The sequence below is a fragment of the Salvelinus sp. IW2-2015 genome, unplaced genomic scaffold (assembly GCF_002910315.2).
Source record: "Salvelinus sp. IW2-2015 unplaced genomic scaffold, ASM291031v2 Un_scaffold1108, whole genome shotgun sequence".
NCBI lineage: Eukaryota > Metazoa > Chordata > Actinopteri > Salmoniformes > Salmonidae > Salvelinus > Salvelinus sp. IW2-2015.
The window spans coordinates 276,757-302,028 of record NW_019942729.1 but is presented as its reverse complement, the minus strand read 5'-3'; the positions used below and the strand labels follow the sequence as shown (position 1 = coordinate 302,028).

At 43.7% G+C, this 25,272-nt stretch overlaps 2 protein-coding genes across 2 annotated transcripts in view; both read left to right on the top strand.

Moving 5' to 3' along the window:
• LOC112069739 (UDP-N-acetylglucosamine transferase subunit ALG14) overlaps positions 1-9,197 on the top strand; it is a 21,284-nt gene extending 12,087 nt beyond the window's left edge. Inside the window, exon 4 of the mRNA XM_024137108.2 lies at positions 8,494-9,197. Within this exon, the coding sequence (XP_023992876.1) occupies positions 8,494-8,724 (231 nt within the window). The 3' untranslated portion in view covers positions 8,725-9,197. The remainder of the gene's footprint in view (positions 1-8,493) is intronic.
• A 3,103-nt stretch (positions 9,198-12,300) lies between these two features.
• LOC112069734 (calponin-3) overlaps positions 12,301-25,272 on the top strand; it is a 31,298-nt gene continuing 18,326 nt past the window's right edge. Inside the window, exon 1 of the mRNA XM_070438678.1 lies at positions 12,301-12,618. Within this exon, the coding sequence (XP_070294779.1) occupies positions 12,562-12,618 (57 nt within the window). The 5' untranslated portion in view covers positions 12,301-12,561. The remainder of the gene's footprint in view (positions 12,619-25,272) is intronic.

Here is a 25,272-nt window from a genome sequence, read left to right as displayed (position 1 = left end):
TAATAGTACTAACACATTACAAGACATTATTATGGAGCCTTTCCCCTCTTCAGCATTTCTCCCACTGCACGTATTATTTTGTATATTTTTATAGAACTTAACATTTACGAAGACAAATTATTCATAGCATGTTCCCCTTTCGCATTCTCCACTGGATGTTGTTTATAGTTAGGACAACATACTATTCAGACAAAGATTATTATGATGAGCCTGTGCCCCCTCAGCATTCCCACTGGTGTTTTTATGAGGGTAGTAGACTAACATTTACAGACAATTATATAGCCCGTTCCCCTCAGCCATTCTCCCACCATGTGGAGGTGGGAGACTAACATTACAGATGATTATTAGAGCCTGTTCCCCCTCAGGACATTCTCCACTGCCTGGTTTAGTTAGTAGACTTAAACATTACAGATATTATATTGAAGCATGTTCCCCCTCAGCATTCTCCACTTGGTTGTTATAGACCTAACATTACCAATATTTTTTATGAGCCTGTTTCCCTTCAGGCATCTCCACTGTTTTGTTGGTATTAAGGACTAACCATATTACAGACATTATTATCCATGCGCCTGTCCCGCTCAAGCATTCTCCACTTGTGAAGACTAAACATTTCAGATATTATTATGAGCATGTCCCCTCAGCATTTCCACGTTTGTGCTCAACTAACATAATACAGACCATTATTATTGAGCTGTCCCTCAGCATTCTCCACTGGTTTTTGGTTAGACTAACATTTACCAGAACATTATTTTATGGAGCCTGTTCCCCTCAGCTTCTCCACTGCTTTGTAGACTAACATTACAGACGTTATTATTCGAGCTGTTCCCTCAGCATTCTCCCACTTGTTGTAGAACTAACATTACAACATTATTTGAGCTCCTGTCCCCTTCAGCATTTCTCCACCTGGTACTGTATAGTAGACTCAACATTACAGACTATATTATTGAGCCTGTTCCCCTCAGCATTTCTCCACTCGGTATATAGTACTAACTTACAGATGTTAATTATGATCCCTGTTCCCTCAGCATTCTCTCATTGGTTGTTAGACTAACATACCAGACATTATTATGAGCCTGTCCCTCAGCATTCTCCACTGGTGTAGCTAACATTTACAGAGTTATTATGAGCCTCCTGTTCCCCTCAAATTCTCCACTGGTGTATAGATAACCATTACAGACGATTATTATGAGACCTGTTCCCCTCAGCATTCTCCACTGGTGTTAGATAACATTAACAGACATTATATGAGCCGTTCCCCTCAGCATGTCTCCCACTGGTGTAGAACTAACATTACAGACGTTATTATGAGGCCTGTCCCCCTCAGCATTCTCCACGGTGTAGTACTAACATTACAGACGTTATTATGAGCCTGTTCCCCCTCAGCATTCTCCATGTGTAGACTAACATTACAGACAGTTATTATGAGCCTGTTCCCCTCAGCATTCTCCACTGGTGTTAGACTAACATTAGACATATTATGAGCCTGTTCCCCTCAAGCATCCTCCACTGGTGTAGACTAACATTACAGACAGTATTATGAGCCTGTTCCCCTCACCATCTCCACTGGTGTAGACTAACATTTACAGACGTTATTATGAGCCTGTTCCCCTCAGCATTCTCCACTGGTGTAGACTAACATCTACAGACATTATTATGAGCCTGTCCCCTCCTCACGTCCTCCACTGGTTAGACTAACATTACAGACGTTTTATGAGCCTGTTCCCCCTCAGCATTCTTCCACTGGTGTAGACTAACATTAACGACATTATTATGAGCCTGTTTCCCTCAATTCTCCACTATTGGTGTGACTACATTACAGAATATTATTTGAAGCCTGGTTCCGCTTCAGCATTCTCCCACTTGGTGTAGACTAACATTAAGACGTTTTATGGAACCTGTCTCCCTCAGCATTCAACTTGGTAGCTCTTACAAGACGTTATAGGTCCCTGGCTACGGTGAGATAACATTACAGACATTATTATGAGCCTGTTCCCCTCAGCATTCTCCACTGGTGTAGACTAACATTACAGACATTATTATGAGCCTGTTCCCCTCAGCATTCTCCACTGGTGTAGACTAACATTACAGATGTTATTATTGACCTGTTCCCCTCACATTCTCCACTGTGTAGACTAACATTACAGACATTATTATGAGCTGTTCCCCTCAGCATTCTCCATTGGTGTAGACTAACATTACAGACGTTATTATGAGCCTGTCCCCTCAGCATTCTCCACTGGTGTAGACTAACATTACAGACGTTATTATGAGCCTGTTCCCCTCAGCATTCTCCACTGGTGTGACTAACATTACAGACATTATTATGAGCCTGTTCCCCTCAGCATTCTCCACTGTGTAGACTAACATTCAGACAGTTATTATGAGCCTGTTCCCCTCAGCATTCTCCACTGGTGTAGACTAACATTACAACATTATTATGAGCCTGTTCCCCTCAGCATTCTCACTGGGTAGACTACATTACAGACGTTATTATGAGGCCTGTTCCCCTCAGCATTCTCCACTGGTGTAGACTAACATTACAGACGTTATTATGAGCCTGTTCCCCTCAGCGATCTCCACTGGTGTAGACTAACATTACAGACATTATTATGAGCCTGTTCCCTCAGCATTCTCCACTGTGTAGACTACATTACAGACATTATTATGAGCCTGTTCCCCTCAGCATTCTCCACTGGTGTAGACTAACATTACAAGACATTATTATGAGCCTGTTCCCTCAGCATTCTCCACTGGTGTAGACTAACATTACAGACATTATTAATGAGCCTGTTTCCCTCAGCATTCTCCACTGGTGTAGACTAACATTACAGACATTATTATGAGCCTGTTCCCTCAGCATTCTCCACTGGTGTAGACTAACATTACAGACATTATTATGAGCCTTTTCCCTCAGCATTCTCCACTGGTGTAGACTAACATTACAGACGATTATTATGAGCCTGTTCCCCTCAGCATTCTCACTGGTGTAGACTAACATTACAGACGTTATTATAAGCCTGTTCCCCTCAGCTCTCCACTGGTGTAGACTAACATTACAGACGTTATTATGAGCCTGCCCCTCAGCATTCTCATGGTGTAGACTAACATTACAGACGTTATTATGAGCCTGTTCCCCTCAGCATTCTCCACTGGTGTAGACTAACATTACAGAGTTATTATGAGCCTGTTCCCCTCAGCATCCTCCACTGTTAGACTTAACATTACAGACATTATTATGAGCCTGTTCCCCTCAGCATTCTCACATGGTGTAGGACTAACATTACAGACATTATTATGAGCCTGTTCCCCTCAGCATTCTCCACTGTGTAGACTAACATTACAGACGTTATTATGAGCCTGTTCCCCTCAGCATTCTCCATGGTGTAGACTAACATTACAGACATTATTATAGCCTGTTCCCCTCAGGCATTCTCCACCTGCGTGTAGACAACATTCAGACATTTTATGAGCCTGTTCCCCTCAGCATTCTCCACGGTGTAGACTTAACATTACAGAATTATTATGAGCCTGTTCCCTCAGCATTCTCCACTGGTGTAGACTAACATTACAGACATTATTATGAGCCTGTTCCCCTCAGCAATCTCCAACTGTGTAGACTAACATTGAGATTATATGAGCCTGTTCCCTCAGCATTCTCCACTGGTGTAGACTAACATTACAGACTATTATGAGCCTGTTCCCCTCAGCATTCTCCACTGGTGTAGACTAACATTACAGACATTATTATGAAGCCTTGTTTCCCTCAGCATTTCTCCACTCTGGTGTAGACTAACATTACAACATTATTATGAGCCTGTTCCCCTCAAGCATTCTCACTGGTGTAGACTAACATTACAGACGTTATTATGAGCCTGTTCCCCTCAGCATTCTCCACTGGGTAGGACTAACATTACAGACGTTATTATGAGCCTGTTCCCCTCAGCATTCTCCACTGGTGTAGACAACATTACAGACGTTATTATGAGCCTGTTCCCTCAGCATTCTCCACTGTGTTAGACTAACATTACAGACATTATTATGAGCCTGTTCCCCCAGCATTCTCCACTGGTTTAGACTAACATTACAGAGTTATTATGAGCCTGTCCCCTCAGCATTCTCCACTGGTGTAGACTAACATTACAGACGTTATTATGAGCCTGTTCCCCTCAGCATTCTCCACTGGTGTAGACTAACATTACAGACTTATTATGAGCCCTGTTCCCCTCAGCATTCTCCACTGGGTGTAGACTAACATTACAGACGTTATTATGACCTGTTCCCCTCAGCATTCTCCACTGGTGTAGACTAACATTACAGACTTATTATTATGAGCCTGTTCCCCTCAGCATTCTCCACTGGTGTAGACTAACATTACAGACGTTATTAGAGCCTGTTCCCCTCAGCATTCTCCACTGGTGTAGACTAACATTACAGACGTTATATGAGCCTGTTCCCCTCAGCATTCTCGCACTGGTGTAGACTAACATTACAGACGTTATTATGAGCCTGTTCCCCTCAGCATTCTCCACTGGTGTAGACTAACATTACACATTATTATGAGCCTGTTCCCCTCAGCATTCTCCACTGGTGTAGACTAACATTACAGACGTTATTATGACCTGTTCCCTCAGCATTCTCCACTGGTGTAGACTAACATTACAGACATTATTATGAGCACTGTTCCCCTCAGCATTCTCCATGGTGTAGACTAACATTACAGACATTATTATGAGCCTGTTTCCCCTCCAGCATTCTCCACTGGTGTAGACTAACATTACAGACGTTATTATGAGCCTGTTCCCCTCAGCATTCTCCACTGGGTGTAGACTAACATTACAGACATTATTATGAGCCTGTTCCCCTCAGCATTCTCCACTGGTGTAGACTAACATTATACAATTATTATGAGCCTGTTTCCCCTCAGCATTCTCCACTGTGTAGACTAACATTACAGACATTATTATGAGCCTGTTCCCCTCAGCATTCTCCACTGGTGTAGACTAACATTACAGACATTATTATGAGCCTGTTCCCTCAGCAATCTCCACTGGTGTAGACTAACATTGCAGACATATTATGAGCCTGTTTCCCTCAGCATTCTCCACTGGTGTTAGACTAAACATACAGACATTATTATGAGCCTGTTCCCCTCAGCATTCTCCACTGGTGTAGACTAACATTACAGACATTATTATGAGCCTGTTCCCTCAGCATTCTCCACTGGTGTAGACTAACATATCAGACATTATTATGAGCCTGTTCCCCTCAGCATTCTCCACTGGTGAGACTAACATTACAGACTTATTATGAGCCTGTTCCCCTCAGCATTCTCCACTGGTGTAGACTAACATTACAGACGTTATATTGAGCCTGTTCCCCTCAGCATTCTCCACTGGTGTAGACTAACATTACAGACGTTATTATGAGCCTGTTCCCCTCAGCATTCTCCACTGGTGTAGAACTAACATTACAGACATTATTATGAGCCTGTTCCCCTCAGCATTCTCCACTGGTGGTAGACTAACATTACAGAGTTATTATGAGCCTGTTCCCCTCAGCATTCCTCCACTGGTGTAGACTAACATTACAGAGTTATTATGAGCCTGTTCCCCTCAGCATTCTCCACTGGTGTAGACTAACATTACAGACTTATTATAGCCTGTTCCCCTCAGCATTCTCCACTGGTGTAGACTAACATTACAGACGTTATTATGAGCCTGTTCCCCTCAGCATTCTCCACTGGTGTAGACTAACATTACAGACGTTATTATGAGCCTGTTCCCCTCAGCATTCTCCACTGGTGTAGACTAACATTACAGACGTTATTATGAGCCTGTTCCCCTCAGCATTCTCACTGGTGTAGACTAACATTCAGACGTATTATGAGCCTGTTCCCCTCAGCATTCTCCACTGGTGTAGACTAACATTACAGACATTATTATGACCTGTTCCCCTCAGCATTCTCCACTGGGTAGACTAACATTACAGACATTATTATGAGCCTGTTCCCTCAGCATTCTCCACTGGTGTAGACTAACATTACAGACTTATTATGGAGCCTTTCCCCTTCAGCATTTCTCCACTGGTGTAGACTAACATTACAGACATTATTATGAGCCTGTTCCCCTCAGCATTCTCCACTGGTGTAGACTAACATTACAGATTTATTATGAGCCTGTTCCCTCAGCATTCTCCACTGGTGTTAGACTAACATTACAGACGTTATTATGAGCCTGTTCCCCTCAGCATTCTCCACTGTGAGTAGACAACATTACAGAACGTTATTATGAGCCTTTCCCCTTCAGCATTCTCCACTGGTGAGACTAACATTACAACATTATTATGAGCCTTGTTCCCCTCAAGCATTCTCCACTCGGGTGTAGAACTAACATTACAGACATTATTATGGAGCCTGTTCCCCTCAGCCATTCCCACTGGTTGTAGACTAACTATACAGACATTATTATGAGCCTGCCCGTCAGCATGTCTCCACTAGGATGTAGACTAACATTGACACGAACTTATATTATGAGCCTGTCCCCTCCAGCATTCTCACTGGTGAATGAGTACAACATTACAGATAGTATTATGCAGTGTTCCCCAGCATTCTCCACTGGTGTGACAACATTACAATGTTTATGAATCCTGTCTAGCTTCATCGATTGTAGGGGACAACATCGCATTAGCTTTCCCCTCAGCATTCTCCACTGGGTGTTAGAACTATAACTATTACAGAGCCCTTTATGAGCCTGTTAAACCCTTCAGTCATTCTCCACTGGTGTAGACTACAGTTACAGACATATTTGAGCTGTTCCCTCAGCATTCTCCAGTGTGGTGACTAACATTACAGATGTTATTATGATCGCTGTCCCCCGAGGCATTTCCTCCATGTGTAGATAACATACAGACATTATGGTATGAGCCTGTGTCCCCTCAGCATTCTCCACTGGTTGTAGACCTAACATTACGAGACGTTATTTATGAGCCTGTTCCCCTCAGCATCTCCACTGGTGTAGACTAAACATTTACAGACGTTATTATGAGGCCTGTTCCCCTCAGCATTCCTCACTGGTGTAGACTAAACATTACAGACATTATTATGAGCCTGTTCCCTCAGCATTCTCCACTGGTGTAGACTAACATTCAGACGTATTAGGAGCCTGTTCCCCTCAGCATTCTCCACTGGTGAGACTACATTACAGACATTATTATGAGGCCTGTTTCCCCTCAGCATTCTCCACTGGTGTAGACTAACATTACAGACGTTATTATGAGCCTGTTCCCCTCAGCATTCTCCATGGTGTAGACTAACATACAAGATGTTATTATGATCTGTTCCCCTCAGCATTCTCCATTGGTGTAGACTAACATTTACAGACATTATTATGAGCCGTTCCCTCACATTCTCCATTGTGTGCCTTACATTCAAGGACGTTTATTATGAGGCCTGATTCCCTCAGATGGCTCCACTGGTTAATAAATTACAAGACGTTATTATGAGCCTGTTCCCCTTCAGGCATTTCTCCATTGGGGTAGACTAACATTACAGACATTATTTATGAGCCTGTTCCCCTTCAGCCATTCTCCACTGGTGTAGACTAACCATTGCAGACATTATTATGAGCCTGTTCCCCTTAGCATTCTTCACTGGTGTAGTACTAACATTACAGGACATTATTTATGAGCCTGTTCCCCTCAGGCATTCTCCACTGGTGTAGACTAACATTTTACAGATGTTATTGTGGAGGCTGCTGAGGGGAGGACGGCTCATAATAACGTCTGTTAGAATTAGACCAGTGGAGGCTGGTGAGGGGAGGACGGCTCATAATAATGTCTGGAACGTAGTCAATGGAACGGCATCAACCACATGGAAATCATGGAAACTACATGTCTGATGTATTTGATGCCATTCCACTGACTCCGCTCCAGCCGTTACCACGAGCCCGTCCTCCCTAATTAAGGTCCCACCAACCTCCTGTGATGCAGACATGGGCTAATTGACTGACTGCTGGGGCACAACCACATTTTTTAAATTGCACCTTGTGTATTCTACTATTCTAACTATCAACAGTAAGTTGAGACCCCGACTGAGGTAACCCCCCCCCCATCCAATGTATTATTGTATATATTTTTTTTTTAATAGTCCGTGGGCCTACAAAAGGGGGGCATCCCTGGCTGTATATTCCAGGCAGCTGTCTGTCTTCCTGTAATTCCCCATCTCCCCAAAACCCTACTGCCTTTCACCTTACTGTGAAATGCTTACTTACAAGCCCTTAACCAACAATGCAGTTAAAGAAATAGTTAAGAAAATATTTATAAAATAATAAAAAGTAACACAAAATAACAATAACGAGGTTATATACAGGAGGTACCGGTACCGAGTCAATGTGCGGGGGTACAGGTTAGTCAAGGTAATTTTGAGGGCTTGTGAGTGGCTAGGAGTGTCATGCTGTATGAACATGTGCTTATCTCTCTCTCTCTGTGTTGTTTCAGGTGCTGTGTAACGGCCCTGGGACCTGCGTCCCTCTGTGCGCGGCAGGACTTCTCCTGGGCCTCCTGGGATTGAAGAGAGTCCTGCTTGTCTATGTTGAGAGCATCTGCAGAGTGGAGAGCCTATCCCTGTCCGGGAAGATCCTCTATCACGTCTCAGACTACTTCTTTGTGCAGTGGTCCACCCTGAAAGACAAATACCCCAAATCAATTTACCTCGGAAGGATAGTCTGACTCTGGGAGGATAGTCTGACTCTGGGAGGATAGTCTGACTCTGGGAGGATAGTCTGACTCTGGGAGGATAGTCTGACTCTGGGAGGATAGTCTGACTCTGGATAGACTATCTGGGGTGGAAAAAAGACTACCTTTTTGTCTTTACTGATACTATTTCAGCATGTTACAAATGGGAACACTTTGTTCTGATAGATCATGTTTAATAGTGTGTGTGCTTGATGGACTGTGATGTATATATTTCTACAAACTCCAATGTGAATACTTTGGAACATCGAGCCCTATACATAATAACTACGTAAAGATGTTCTGGACCACTTCAATGTGTTATGAAATTGGTGTTTTTATTATATGGTGCCGTGTACAGTGTAAAGAAATACTAACTGGTAATCATACCTGATATGTAGCTACTGTATATCTGACTTGAGTGAGGTGTTGGTGTAACTACCATGTGAATAAATGACAGGATGGTGAAACCAGCTGTTGTCCTGTCTAGGGATATGACAGGATGGTGAAACCAGCTGTTGTCCTGGCTAGTGATATGACAGGATGCTGAAACCAGATGATGTCCTGTCTAGTGATATGACAGGATGGTGAAACCAGCTGTTGTCCTGGCTAGTGATATGACAGGATGGTGAAACCAGCTGTTGTCCTGGCTAGGGATATGACAGGATGCTGAAACCAGATGATGTCCTGTCTAGGGATATGACAGGATGGTGAAACCAGATGATGTAGAGTTGTCTAGAGATTTGTTTGAATATATAGTGTATGTGAACACCCCTTCAAATGAGTGGATTCGGTTATTTCAGCCACACCTGTTGCTGACGGGTGTATAAACTCCAGCATACAGCGATACAATCTCCATAGACAAACATTGACAAGTAGAATGGCCTTACTGAAGAGCTCAGTGACTTTCAATGTGGCACTGTCATGGGATGCCACATTTCCAACAAGTCTGTAATTCAAATGTCTGCCCTGCTACAGCTGCCCCGATCAACTGTAAGTGCTGGTATTGTGAACTAGAAAGTCTAGGAGCAAGAACTACTCCACTGGTTAGTGTTGGCCACACAAGCTTACAGAATGGTAGTGCTGAAGCACGTAGTGACTAAAAATGTACTGTCCTCGGTTGCAACACTCACTACCGAGTTCCCAACTGCCTCTGGAAGCAACATCAGCACAACAACTGTTCATCGGGAGCTTCATGGAATGGGTTTCCATGGCCGAGCAGCCGCACACAAGCCTAAGATCACCATGCCAAGTGTCGGCTGAAGTGGTGTAAATCACCATGCCAACCAGGCTGGAGTGGTGTAAATCACCATGCCAACCAGGCTGGAGTGGTGTAAATCACCATGCCAACCAGGCTGGAGTGGTGTAAAGCTCGCCACCATTGGACTCTGGAAATGCGTTCTCTGGTGTGATGAATCACGCTTCACCATCTGACAGTCCAACGGACTAATCTGTGTTTGGCGGATGCCAGGAAAACGCTACCTGCCCGAATGCATAGTGCCAACCTTAAAGTTTGGTGGATGAGGAATAATGGTCTGGGGCTGTTTTTCATGGTTCGGGCTAGGCCCCTTAGTTCCAGTTAATGCTACAGCATACAATGACGATCTTGTGCTTCCAATTTTGCGGCAACAGTTTGGGGAAAGCCCTTTCCTGTTTCAGCCTGACAATGCTCTAAGCGAGGTCCATACAGAAATGGTTTGTAGAGATCGGTGTGGAAGAACTTGACTGGCCTGCACAGAGCCCTGACCTCAACCCCATTGAACACCTTTGGAATGAATTCAAACGCCGACTTCGAGCCAGGCCTAATCGCCCGACCTCACTAATGCTCTTGTGGCTGAATGGAAGCAAGTCCCTGCAACAATGTTCCAACATCTAGTTGAAAGCCTTCCCAGAAGAGTGGAGGCTGTTATAGCAGCAAAGGGTGGGGACCAACTCCATATTAATGCCTATGATTTTGGAATGAGATGTTTGATGAGCAGGTGTCCACATACACTACATGACCAAAAGTATGTAACTGACTCGCCACACACAGACCATATCTTTTGAAATCTGAGCCCTTTTGAAGTTCATCTCTATGAGGATGACACAAGAATCCCCTGAGCTGCCAAGGTAAGAATCTGTCGTTCTGCCCCTGAACAAGGCAGTTAGCCCACTGTTCCTAGGCCGTCATTGAAAATAAGAACTGGTTCATAACTAACTTGCCTAGTTAAATAAAGGTTCAAAAAAAGAAAGTGGGTCAGTAAACAATTACCCCTCTGGCCTCTTACTAAATCGAGTGGTATAGCTGACCATTTAGGAAGCTTGACTATAACTTAATAACAGACTTTATGAGAATTGATCATCCAAATATATTAAATTAGACTGTACCAAGATGAAGCAGAAGTATGACTGCTCTGCTCTGTATGACTCTGCCCAGCTCCTATATGACTGCCCAGCTCCTATATGACTCTGCTCTGCTCCTATATGACTCTGCTCTGCTCCTATATGACTCTTCCCAGCTCCTATATGACTGCTCAGCTCCTATATGACTCTGCTCAGCTCCTATATGACTCTTCCCAGCTCCTATATGACTCTTCCCTGCTCCTATATGATTCTGCTCCTATATGACTCTTCCCAGCTCCTATACCAGGTGGAGTGTTGAAGATTAACTTCAGTTCTAAAATATTACCTGTAAACCTGACACTGACAAACTGCATACTTTCAAACAAGGTCCCTTTATACACACCGCAAAGGTTGAATGACATTGGAAGATCGATATCTCAACAAAGACAACCTGTGTGTGCGTCATGCCCTTGAGCCTCCTCTTCCACCTTGGATGGAGGCAAAGGGACCAACACTGCTTATTATGGACTCAGGGCTTCCAGTGTATAGCAGCTTGGCTGTTATTATTATTATTACACCAATAACATGCATGGCAACCACCCAAGATGTAATTGATATCTTCAGCGATTTATTAGACATTCTTATCCAGAGCAACTTACACAAGCAATTGTGTTTGAGTGCCTTGCTCAAAGGCACATCCACAGATTGTTCACCTAGTCAGCTCAGGGATTCAAACCAGTGACCTTTTGGTTCCCAGCCCTTAACCGCTAGGCTACCTGCCACCCTATCCAATCTATGAGAGGATCCTGGATCAGGTTGATCAATATAGGCTCATTATAGGGAATGTAAATACGTTTTAATTTAGTAGCCTACAGATCAAACACATTTTTTTATATTTTATTTTACCTTTATTTAACTAGGCAAGTCAGTTAAGAACAAATTCGTATTTACAATGACGGCCTAGGAACATAAATAAATGTATAACTTACATATACTGTACATGTATAACATATAGGCTATTGTGCTTCAATTGCCGTCCTTTTTTCCCCATTCTGAATAACGGAAATGTGTAGCCACAACATCATTAAAGAGGACGTTTAATGTCAAACCAAATGCTCAGCAATAATAGATAACATGTAGGATTGTTCTTGTTGAAATGAGGAGGCATAAATCACTTGCATATAAATGCGAGGCAGTAGCAGCCTCCAACAATGAGCAGAGGGTATGTATATTCGGCTCCTTTGATTGGCTCTGAAGTGTTCCGTCAAAAGTCTTGCGACATTTTTTCAACACAAAAAAAAGTAGGTATTGAAGTCGAGACGTTTCGGTGTCCGACCCGACACTGCGATTCTCACACACCACCACATCCGCACGGATTTAAACTCCTCTTTTGGAACTGACTGAACGGGACCCAGAAGTACGCTGTTCATTGAGTGATACAAAGTAACCGAAAAGGAATCGTTTCAGCTACTTTGTAGCAAAGGAATATTGACTGTTAAATCTCGAACAAAGATGACTTCATTCAATAAGGGACCAGCCTACGGATTATCAGCAGAGGTGAAAAGCAAAGTGAGTAAAGAACCCGACTGGTAGTTAAATCATTCGTTTCGGGGTATTTATAACCACATGGTTTATTATTGACGTTTTTTGACTACCCAACTGAACCAACCAGGTCTGCTGCTGCGTGCTACAGCTAGGTTAGGATACAGGTAACCGATTAAACTCAACTCCGCTATATGAACGCTCCGTCGTACATCGTGGAATTGAGTTTAGTCGGATAGGATAGGCCTACAGGCAGAGTTGAAAATATGAGTATTTGTTTTGAGACGGGGGTTTATTCGATTCTGATGGACAATTGTGGTTGATGGGCTACATATAAACTTAGACGGAAAGTAGAAAATAGTTTTCCCGGAGTTTCTCTCACATCAATTAAGATAGGCAGTCCTAAATTTACGAAATATTTCAATAAAACCAATCACTGGAAGTGGCATGGATGGAAGCCAAGTCCAATTCATTGTTCGTAGCAGGGAGACATTATTAAGGAGTCAGTAACGTAGGGGGGCGATGGATAGATAGGCCATGCCCCCACATTTCAATTGGGCAACCAATGGGGAGAGATTATGACTTTAAATCAAATGTATTTATAAAGCCCTTCATACATCAGCTGATGTCACAAAGTGCTGTACAGAAACCCACCCTAAAACCCCAAACAGCAAGCAATGCAGTTGTAGAAGCACGGTGGCTAGAAAAAAACTCCCTAGAAAGGCCAGAACCTAGGAAGAAACCTAGAGAGGAACCAGGCTATGAGAGGTGGCCAGTCCTTTTCTGGCTGTGCTGGGTGGAGATTATAACAGAACATGGCCAAGATGTTCAAATGTTCATAGATGACCAGCATGGTCAAATAATAATAATCACAGTGGTTGTCGAGGGTGCAACAGGTCAGCACCTCAGGCGTCAATGTCAGTTGGCTTTTCATAGCCGATCATTGAGAGTATCTCTACCGCTCCTGCTGTCTCTAGAGAGTTGAAAACAGCAGGTCTGGGACAGGTAGCACATCCGGTGAACAGGTCAGGGTTCCATAGCCGCAGGCAGAACAGTTGAAACTGGAGCAGCAGCACGGCCAGGTGGACTGGGGACAGCAAGGAGTCATCAGGCCAGGTAGTCCTGAGGCATGGTCCTAGGGCTCAGGTCCTCCGAGAGGGAGAAAGAAAGAGAGAAGGAGAGAATTAGAGAGAGCATACTTAAATTCACACAGGACACCGGATAAGACAGGAGAAGTACTCCAGTTATAACTTTCCATTGTAACACTGTAATTAACTGTACAGCTGTCAGTCATATGTTGGAATAGGTTCATTCATGTTAATTTAACAAACATGTATTATTGTTTAAAGCCACACTCCTGAATGTGTTTCAATGACAGCCCATTTAAGTGAGAGAAGTGTAACCACTTTCAAGTTGTGTAGATGGAGTTATGAATGCAGGCAGTTACAGTCCATGAGAGATAGTTTTTATACACATTTTACAACAACAACAAAAATGAAATATTGAGGTTAAACAACCTTACATTCTGTCTTACATTCAAGGCTAGACAGTTAAAGTAAACATAGTTATACTCAAATGGGTATGTAATTAGTTGAAATGACCATTGAACAGTAGGAAATAATGTGGATTGTATAAGTTGGCTGTCTGGATACTGTCAAGCTGTTCTCAGAAGAAAATATCAGGGTAGTATTACATCATTAGAGGAATGTCTGGTTCTTAGAACGTTGGTCTCTTAGGCTACCAATAGGAAATGACTGAATTATGACGTCATCGGTCAGCCTACCCATCGAAAACAGGCAGTCAAGGCCGGAGGAGAAAGGCCCATGTTTAACGTGTTAGACGGCTATGTGAAACTGTCTCATGTTAACAGTTTCTGTCTGCCCAGTCTCTGTTTGCCTTGATAGCATTGGTGCCAACTGAGCAAACCAAGCGTTCTCTCCAGATAAAAGATTAGCAGACTGTCATGGTCTACTTCCTGTTGGCCAATGATGAGAATATCAGGTTAAAGAGAGAAGACAACGGTCACTTTTCAACAAAGCTGAAGGAGTTATTGACCAGGACAATGACTTGTGAACAACACAGTGTAATCTGGGATACTGGTAGTGTGTTGTCAGTTAGCAGAAAGCTGGTCATCGACAGAAACCTATCAAGTGTTGTTAGAGTAGCTTTTAAGTGACATATTTCGATGTCGATGTCACTTTTGACACACTGAGTCAGTAGTTTGTCAAACGTCAGCAGATGTCAATGTATCAAGCTCTGACTGAATACAGAGCAGAAACTGGAGGAACCAGCATGCTTTTAATAAATCTGTTGTAACAATAACCTGTGGTGAGGTCGCATGTCAGACATGCTTAGAATGCCTCAATGATCCATCTCTATCTCCAGCATCCCCATAGTCTCACATTGACACACTTCCTGAACATGAGAAACTAGAACCTGGAAACCAAGGTTACCGGCAACAAACACAATCCGAAAGATCTCTAATTCACTGAGCTACAAGTCTGACATCTCTCTCTCTCTCACTGTCTTTATCTCGCCCTTCTGTTATAAGTTTTGTCCTTTTGAGAAGTCTCTCTACCGGAAGATGGGATATTATGAGAACAGATTGACTGAGCTGTGGTTCCAGACAGGGTTAAAATCCTGTGTCTCAAACCATCTCTTTCTCTGTTTGTCTTGCCTTAATGAGACCAGAGCATCTCATTCCGTAAAGGCTCAGTGCAGACACAAATGTCCTGTGTGTTTAATATTCATTTACACACTGAGGTTGGAATAATACCGTGAAAATGATGATGACCTTTTAGTGTAAGAGCTGTTTGAAAAGACTGTCTGAAATCTCTGCCTCTTTTGGCCTGCCTGGTGACGTCACCAGCCGGTAAATGAGTTAATAGACCAATAAGAAAGAGTGTTCCAAACCTCTGCCAATAACAGCTAGTTTTCAGTTTCCCCCTCCCTACTCAGACCAGTCCTAGCAAAATTCTTGCTTGAGAAATGACTATTTGCTAAAAAAAAAAAAAATGGGAAAAAAACTGTTTGTTTTCAATTAAAATGGTCCAAAATAATCACAGTAAGGTATTTCATTTTTACCCAGAAATGATTTGATATTGAGATAAAAACGGCTGTATTGGCCCTTTTATTAACTACTTAGTGGCCCCTGTTTTTGTTTGCGGTCGTATGACAAGCTTTTGGGTGAGGTAATCTTCTAAACCTTGACTGAAATCAGATGAGCGAGAGTAGTTCAACCACCGCTGGGCTGGCCCAGCCGGGAAAACATTTAAATGAAAATATCGTCTCTTTGTTTTTCTAGTGCTTTCCGGTATTTTCCAGGGTGGCTGCCAACAACGGCTTTATTTGAGAGCTACTTGTATTAATATGCAGTGGATTCTGACAGCTGGAAATGAAAAGCAGCTTGGTTTTCTAATGTATATACGTGTTAATCTTGACAGATGACCAGCATCTGTCAATCAACTACACTCACACACAAAGGCACGCACACACCCATGACACGCACACACCCATGACACGCACACACACACGACACACACACACACACACACACACACACTGAGTGGGCGCAAGCCGGGTCTAAGGGCACTTCATCTCAGTACATAGAGGCATCACTACAGTCCCTGGTTCGAATCCAGACTGGGTCACTTCTGGCCGTGATTGGGAGTCCCATAGGGTGGCGCACAATTGGCCCAGCGTAGTCCGGGTTTGGCCGGGGGTAGGCTGTCATTGTAAATAAGAATTTGTTCTTAACTGGCTTGCCTAGTTAAACATTAAATGAAGGACTTTAATCATTTTTACTGAAAAGAAGAAATGGCTTATAGAAAAAGCTGAATTTTTGTAACTGTCATTGTGTTCAAAGTTACTTTCCCTCAGCCAATTTTATTTATATAGTCCTTCAAATCATCATGTCACTCATTAGTAATCAAAGAAGCCTGAGGTGCTGTCCAGCGGGTCACCACCACTCTCCGGGGTTGAAGTGTGGACCAAACGTCTAACTGGTGTTCCCTTGACCTTACTTCTCAAGTGTTTTAAAATAGAACAGGAATTCCCTCTGGAGCCTCGGAACACATGAGCACACTTCCATCTTTTCTACAGCAGTTGGAGGGAACTTCAAGATGAATTATTTATCCAGTTCTTGAGGTCACTGCTCTTGTTAAGGGTAGAGCTTTTCCAGAATCCGGTGCTTTCAATGTGAAAGAGAGAGTTGTTAATGAGGCCTGAAGGAGTTTGGTTACCACCGAGTAACCTCTAACTCAGTGGACACCAACCGGTCCATCGTGATCTTCAAGGCATTCCTAGTCGATCACCAAACATTTTTGTAGCACAAGCAATTAGAGTTTGCTTTTCTATCTTTTAATTTTATTTGTGCTGAGCTGTTGGCGGTAGGTGTACTTTATACAGAAACCCTGTTCACTGGGTAGGCAAAGTGTTCCTGTTATGAACTATTTCATTTGCCTGACAAGACAAATTCCACCTACCCGGTGGACCAAGAGGTCTGTGGATAAATCCAGTGTGCCTACTGCACCGGCCAATCGGGTGGCTCCAGTCACTGTGCATATAACTTGCGTCCAAGAGCCCGGCCACAGCAAAGTTTGATACTGGCCTACGTGAGATTTTATCACTTTTATCAAACCATGATCAGAGAGAGACTGTGAAAGAATACAGCAAAGAGCTGCTGTTTAACTTTTTATTCACTGTTTTCATTCAACTCCATTACAAACCATAAAATGTGCTTCTCTCTCCTTCCACTCGCAATGCAGCTGCAATGAATGAGTAGCCAAGTCTATCGATAGCCCTGCCTTTTTATTATTATTAGCAGCTCGTCGTGTCTATTTTAATATCGAGGAATTTTTCACTTTCTCTGTTCATAGGAACAACATGAATTTGTGCGTGAGGCAGATGTGGTTGTGGTGCGGCTCGAGTGTCCCCTCTCTAGTCAGTCTCACCGGAGGTAAGGAAGGGGAGAGCAGGGACCGTGAGAGGCAGACCCTCTGCTGGCCCATTCCTCCATTGAGACCAATGCCGTATTCAAAACAATTGGAAACTCGGAAATCTCAGACTTCTGACTTCAGTACGTTCAATACAACTGGGAACTCTGAAGAAAAACGAAATTCCACTGGGGAAAATCATTTTCAACGGTCATCCAACTCGGAATTCAAAAAGTCGTAAACTCTGGCATCTTTCTAGAGCTCCGACTTTTCGACCTGAAGATCACTGATGTCATGATTTTTTCCAGAGTTCACCGTTCTCTTGAAACCATCATGCCCATCAGATGCAGGTACCATCCAACCAACCAGCAGGTACCAACCAGTAAAATAAAAAAGTGAATTATTTACATTTATGTTCCACTGTGCCTCGCAACTGCTAAACCAACTGATCTATTTTGTTATCAAAGCTTGAGTTTTGAAATACAATATGGTCTGAGAAGAACAATATTGGCAGACAAGGCATATAGCCAATATGCTGTGAAAATGTATTAGACCTACTGCACAAACCTTATTCCTACAGAACTGCTTTTATCCCATAAGAATCTAAGCTGTCTAGCTATATGGAATTGTTTTAAGAAGGTCATACCAAGGATCATTTAGCGCCCAGTCTATCACTGGGACCAAGCTTCCTGCCATCCAGGACCAATATACCAGGCGGTGTCAGAGGAAGGCCCAAAAAATGGTCAAAGACTCCAGTCACCCAAGTCATAGCCTGTTCTCTACTACCGCACGGCAATCGGTACCGGAGCGCCAAGTCCAGTTCCAAAAGGCTTCCTTAACAGCTTCTACCCCCAATCCATAAGACTGCTGATCAAATTAATCAAATGTATGTACATTGACCCCCCCCCCCCCTTTGTTTTACACTGCTGCTACTCGCTGTTTATTACCAACCACTAGGAGGCAGGTAGCCTAGTGGTTAGAGGGTTGGACTTGTAACCGCAAGGTTGCAAGTTTGAATCCCCGAGCTGACAAGGTAAAAAATCTGTCATTCTGACCCTGAACAAGGAAGCATTCACAGTAAGGTAATACCTGTTGTATTCAGGGCATGTGACAAATAACATTTGATTTTGAATTTTAAGACCCCTTGAAGTATAAAAAAATATATTTTATACAATTATTTTTGCCTTACTGCTATAGCCCATAGAAACACGATGAATAACAGATTCACTACATGGAACAACAGATGGTAACAAATATCAAAAGGAAATTTGTTCTAAAGTGTTTGTCCTATATCTAAAGAGATAAGATCAGAATATATATATATATATACAGAGAAGAGCTGGCGGCACCGGAACTGCCCTCCCATATGGGTGGGATGTAAGAGTGGGAACTGCCCTCCCATAGGGGTGATGTAAGAGTGGGAACTGCCCTCCCATATGGTGGGATGTAAGAGCGGGAACTGCCCTCCCATAGGGGTGGGATGAAGAGCGGGAACTGCCCTCCCATAGGGTGGGATGTAAGAGCGGGAACTGCCCTTTGCACGTCAATTCTGATGACTGGTCATTGGCGTTGGGCAACAATCAAGACGCGCAACTTTTTGGTTCCGAAGCATTGATAGGAATTTAACGACGACTTGAGGGCGGTGGGTTCGGAACAAGAACGACAAAAACGTTTATAAAATGTTTTTTTATACCACCACCCAAAAGGGCACTTTGTAGACTGGAAGGGCAAAGGAGCATGTGCTCTGCACAGGTAGAGCCCTGTCTGAGCATGTGCTCTGCACAGGTAGAGCCCTGTCTGAGCATGTGCTCTGCACAGGTAGAGCCCTGTCTGAGCATGTTCTCGCACAGGTAGAGCCCTGTCTGAGCATGTTCTCTGCACAGGTAAAGCCCTGTCTGAGCATGTGCTCTGCACAGGTAGAGCCCTGTATGAGCACGTGCCTGCACAGGAGAGCCCTGTCTGAGCATGTTCTCTGCACAGTAGAGCCCTGTCTGAGCATGTTCTCTGCACAGGTAGAGCCCTGTCTGAGCATGTTCTCTGCACAGGTAGAGCCCTGTCTGAACATGTTCTCTGCACAGGTAAAGCCCTGTCTGAGCACGTGCTCTGCACAGGTAGAGCCCTGTCTGAACACGTGCTCTGCACAGGTAGAGCCCTGTCGAACACGTGCTCTGCACAGGTAGAGCCCTGTCTGAGCATGTTCTCTGCACAGGTAGAGCCCTGTCTGAGCATGTTCTCTGCACAGGTAGAGCCCTGTCTGAGCATGTTCTCTGCACAGGTAGAGCCCTGTCGAGCATGTTCTCTGCACAGGTAGAGCCCTGTCTGAGCATGTGCTCTGCACAGGTAGAGCCCTGTATGAGCACGTGCTCTGCACAGGTTAAAGCCCTGTCTGAGCACGTTCTCTGCACAGGTAGAGCCCTGTTCTGAGCATGTTCTCTGCACAGGTAGAGCCCTGTCTGAACATGTTCTCTGCACAGGTAGAGCCCTGTCTGAACATGTTCTCTGCACAGGTAGAGCCCTGTCTGAGCATGTTCTCTGCACAGGTAGAGCCCTGTCTGAACACGTTCTCTGCACAGGTAGAGCCCTGTCTGAGCACGTTCTCTGCACAGGTAGAGCCCTGTCTGAGCATGTTCTCTGCACAGGTAGAGCCCTGTCTGAACATGTTCTCTGCACAGGTAGAGCCCTGTCTGAGCATGTTCTCTGCACAGGTAGAGCCCTGTCTGAGCATGTTCTCTGCACAGGTAGAGCCCTGTCTGAAACATGTTCTCTGCACAGGTAGAGCCCTGTCTGAGCATGTTCTCTGCACAGGTAGAGCCCTGTCTGAGGCATGTTCTCTGCACAGGTAGAGCCCTGTCTGAACATGTGCTCTGCACAGGTAGAGCCCTGTCTGAGCATGTTCTCTGCACAGGTAGAGCCCTGTCTGAGCATGTTCTCTGCACAGGTAAAGCCCTGTCTGAGCACGTGCTCTGCACAGGTAGAGCCCTGTCTGAGCATGTGCTCTGCACAGGTAGAGCCCTGTCTGAGCATGTGCCCAACTCTATTTATATGTGGGATATTGTTTTTAAACAGGAAAAAGTTCTGAGCATGTGCTCTGCAGATGCAGGAAAAGATGCATGAAAAGTTCCATTACATATGGAGAAAGAGAGAGAGAGCTGCAGGGAGGTGGGTTGGAGTGTTCCCATACTATATCCCTCCCTGCATTGGTTCAGGCTGGATCTCCTTTTCACAGCGAGATTCTGATTCCTGAATTCCTTGTTGTCATATTAAGCCCAGTGATGCTGTTTTGGGGTGAATGGGAAGTGAGCCCTTTTCCTGAACCATTGTTCAGCTTCTTTTTAACTATCAGATTCCAGTCGAGCAAGATAAATAGTGGGGGTTTCACCAACCTTGTTCAACTTGGATGAGTCTTTGGGAAGGATACTGTTAACTTGTGCACGTATGTGTTTGTGATAACACTATTGTCCATTACAACACGTTAAAGACTTGATGGAAAAGGATCGACTCTGGTGGGATTTTTGTTAGACCAGTATTGCAATATATTATTTTTAAATGGCAAAAACAAATGTAAACACAAAGCAGACCAAACACTTTGGTTCTTTAAAAACCTGCTGTGCTATAGCTTGTGAAAAATGTGTGTTGACTCAGGATGATAAATGTTGTTTGTTTTCCAACATTAAGGCTGTTTTCCTAAAGAAGTTAAATCCTCTTCGTGTTTTTGTTTCCTTTCAATTTTTATTGAACCTTTTTATTTAACTTTCCAAGATACTAACTAGTACCACGATACTGGTATCGTCCCAGCCCTACTTTTTGGTATGAAAAACTTGGTTATGCAGTATGTCTCAAGTTAAGATTTGGCCTTGTGTGCCTAAATGTGAGATTTTTTTACGACATGTCAGTGCTTGGTTTTATTTCAGTACCAAGCTACAGTGCTTTCAGGAAAGTATTCAGACCCCTTGACGTTTTCCACATTTTGTTACATTACAGCCTTTTTCTAAAATGGATTGAAAAAGAAAATCCTTATCAATCTACACACAATACCCCATAATGACAAAGTAAAACAGGTTTAGAAATGTTTGGTAATTTTATATAAATAAAAAAATTGAAATATTACATTTACATAAGTATTCAGACCCTTTACTCAGTACTTTGTTGAAGCACCTTTGGCAGCCTCGAGTCTTCTTGGGTATGACGCTACAAGCTTGGCACACCTGTATTTGGGGAGTTTCTCCTATTCTTCTCTGCAGATCCTCTCAAGCTTTGTTTGGGAGCGTTGCTGCACAGCTATTTTCAGGTCTCTCCAGAGATGTTTGATTGGGTTCAAGTCCAGGCTCTGGACATTCAGAGACGTGTCCCGAAGCCACCCCTGTGTTGTCTTAGCTGTATGCTTAGGGTCGTTGTCCTGTTGGAAGGCAAACCTTTTCTCTGGAGCAGGTTTTCATCAAGGATCTCTCTGTACTTTGTTCCTTTCATCTTTGCCTCGATCCCGACTAGTCTACCAGTCCCTGCCACTGAAAAACATACCCACAGCATGATGCTGCCACCACCTTGCTTCACCATAGGGATGGTACCAGGTTTCTTCCAGACGTGATGCTTGGCATTCAGGCCAAAGAGTTCAGTCTTGGTTTCATTAGACCAGAGAATCTTGTTTCTCATGGTCTGAGAGTCTAAGTGCCTTTTGGGAAACTCCAAGTGGGCTGTCATGTGCCTTTTCCTGAGGAGTGGCTTCCGTCTGGCCACTCTACCATAAAGGCCTGATCGGTGGAGTGCTACAGAGACTGTTATCCTTCTGGAAGGTTCCCCCATCTCCACAGAGGAACTCTAGAGCTCTGCCAGAGTGACAATCGGGTTCTTGGTCACCTCCCTGACCAAGGCCCTTCTCCCCCGATTGTTCAGTTTCGCCGGGCGGCCAGCTTTAGGATGAATCCTGGTGGTTCCAAACTTCTATTTAAGAATGATGGAGGACACTGTTTTTGGGGACCTTGAATGCTGCAGTATTTTTGGGGGGTACCCTTCCCCAGATCTGTGGCTCGACACAATCCTGTCTCTCCATCTATTTTGTGAAGTGCACCAGTCCATCCTGCAGCAAAGCACCCCCACAACATGATACTGCCACCCCCGTGCTTCACAGTTGGGATGGTGCAAGCCTCTACCTTTTTCCTCCAAACATAACAATGGTCATTATGGCAAAACAGTTCTATTTTTGTTTCATCAGACCAGAGGACATTTCTCCAAAAACTACGATCTTTGTCCCCATGTGCAGTTGCAAACCATAGTCTGGCTTTTTTATGCCGGTTTTGGAGCAGTGGCTTCATCCTTGCTGAGCGGCCTTTCAGGTTATGTCGATATAGGACTCGTTTTACTGTGGATATAGATACTTTTTTACCTGTTCCCAGCAACATCTTCACAAGGTCCTTTGCTGTTGTTCTGGGATTGATTTGCACTTTTCGCACCAACGTACATTAATCTCTAGTAGACAGAACGCGTCTCCTTCCCGAGCGGTATGACGGCTGCGTGGTCCCGTGTTGTTTATACTTGCGTACTATTGTTTGTACAGATAAACGTGGTACCTTCAGGCGTTTGGAAATTGCTCCCAAGGATGAACCAGACTTGTGGAGGTCTGCAATTGTTTTTCTGAGGTCTTGGCTGATTGCTTTTGATTTTCCCATGATGTCAAGCAGAGGCACTGAGTATGAAGGTAGGCCTTGAAATACATCCACAGGTACACCTCAAATTGACTCAAATGGTGTCAATTAGCCTATCAGAGGCTTCTAAAGCCATGACATAATTTTCTGGAATTTTCCAAGCTGTTTAAAGGCACAGTCAACTTAGTGTATTTAAACTTCTGACCCACTGGAATTGTGATACAGTGAGTTATAAGTGAAATAATGTGTCTGTAAACAATTGTTGGAAAAATTACTTGTGTCATGCACAAAGTAGATGTCCTAACCGACTTGCCCAAACTAGTTTATTAACAGGACATTTGTGGAGTGGTTGAAAAATGAGTTTTAATGACTCCAACCTAAGTGTGTGTAAACTTCTGACTTCAATTGTGTATAAACATTTCTAGTTCACTTCACATTTCTAGCACATCCAGTCTATTCCCATTATGCTGAATGTTTTCAGAGCTAAAGGATAGTGGTTAAATATTAATCAATACCAGCTGGACAGTACTTGGTCGTGTGTGTGATTTGAACAAATGGTTAATCAAGTGGGGGTCATTCTGGTCAACGAATGTTCTGCTTTCATTCTATCGGCGAAGCTCCCGGTTAGAGATGACCTCAATTATATAAGATATTGCGTAAATGGGAACGGTAACTTCATTGTAAGAAACTTTGACTGTAGAATTGACTAGAACGTGTTAATTCAAAAGAGAGTAACAACACCGGACTGGATACTGATTTAAACAGCGATTGGACAGTGGTGTATCTGTCCTACATTGAATTGATCGTGTTGCACTTCTTAGGCATTCTGTACCTCAAACCCTTCTCCTTCCAGATGTTTCTGCAGCGTCATCAGGAAACGCGTGGGCTACACAGTTGGGTGGTGAGGAGGGGTTCCTGGCAGCATTCCTAGAGGAGGACTGCTGTGCTGAGAGAGAGAACTGAAAAAATCTCTCCTCTAATCTTCCCTGATTTCTCTCTGAGGAGGCTCAGTGTGTTTTTTGGTGATGGTAGGATTTCTAGCTGCAATCAGTCAAGTGCCACAAAAAGCCTGAGATGAATTCCTGTAAATGACCGTGTGCTCTCTCTCAAGCTGTTCAGAAAGGAGGGACACGTTCCTTCCAGTCCTTTCATTCCTTTCATTGAGCCAGAACACCACTTCTGTCCTTTTACGAGATGGAGGGGCATTTGAAGATTTGCCCTTTTGTCTGTTATTAAGTTGAGAGCAGGGCCTCATTTCTGACATCAAATCTCAGAGGGAAATGGACACACACACACACACACACACACACACACACACCCATTGCTTCAGAGAGGGCACGTCTTTCTGTTGACTGCTTTGACATCCCAGCTGACAGGCTTTCGTGTGTGTGTGTGGGGGTTTGCTACAAGTTTATGGTCTTTTAGTGTCACAGAGTGGTCCTGAAAAGCTGTCGTTACCTCACTGTTTTTATTAGCAGCCGGTCAGTAGAACGCTTGGTTTGCATTGCTAGCCTGTATATGGCACCCCCCTTGAAGCCCAGTACTGGCATTTGGTGCTAACGAGGTAAATCCATGCACAGGGAATACACTATGTTTAGCCAGTAAATCCATGCACAGGGAATAAACTATGTTTAGCAGTAAATCCATGCACAGGGAATAAACTATGTTTAGCAGTAAATCCATGCACAGGGAATAAACTACGTTTAGCCAGTAAATCCATGCACAGGGAACAGAGAGAGATTGATTCCCTGGCTGCATGGATTTACTGCTAAACGTAGGTTTATTCCCTGTTGCATGGATTTACTGCTAAACTAGTTTATTCCCTGTGCATGGATTTTACTGGCAAACGTAGTTTATTCCTGTGCATGGATTTACTGCTAAACGTTGTTTATTCCCTGTGTATGGATTTACTGGCTAAACGTTGTTTATTCCCTGTGCATGGATTTACTGCTAAACGTAGTTTATTCCCTGTGCATGGATTTCCTGCTAACACTTAGTTTATTCCCTGTGCATGGATTTACTGCTAAACTTAGTTTATTCCCTGTGCATGGATTTACTGCTAAACTTAGTTTATTCTGTGCATGGATTTACTGGCTAAACGTAGTTAT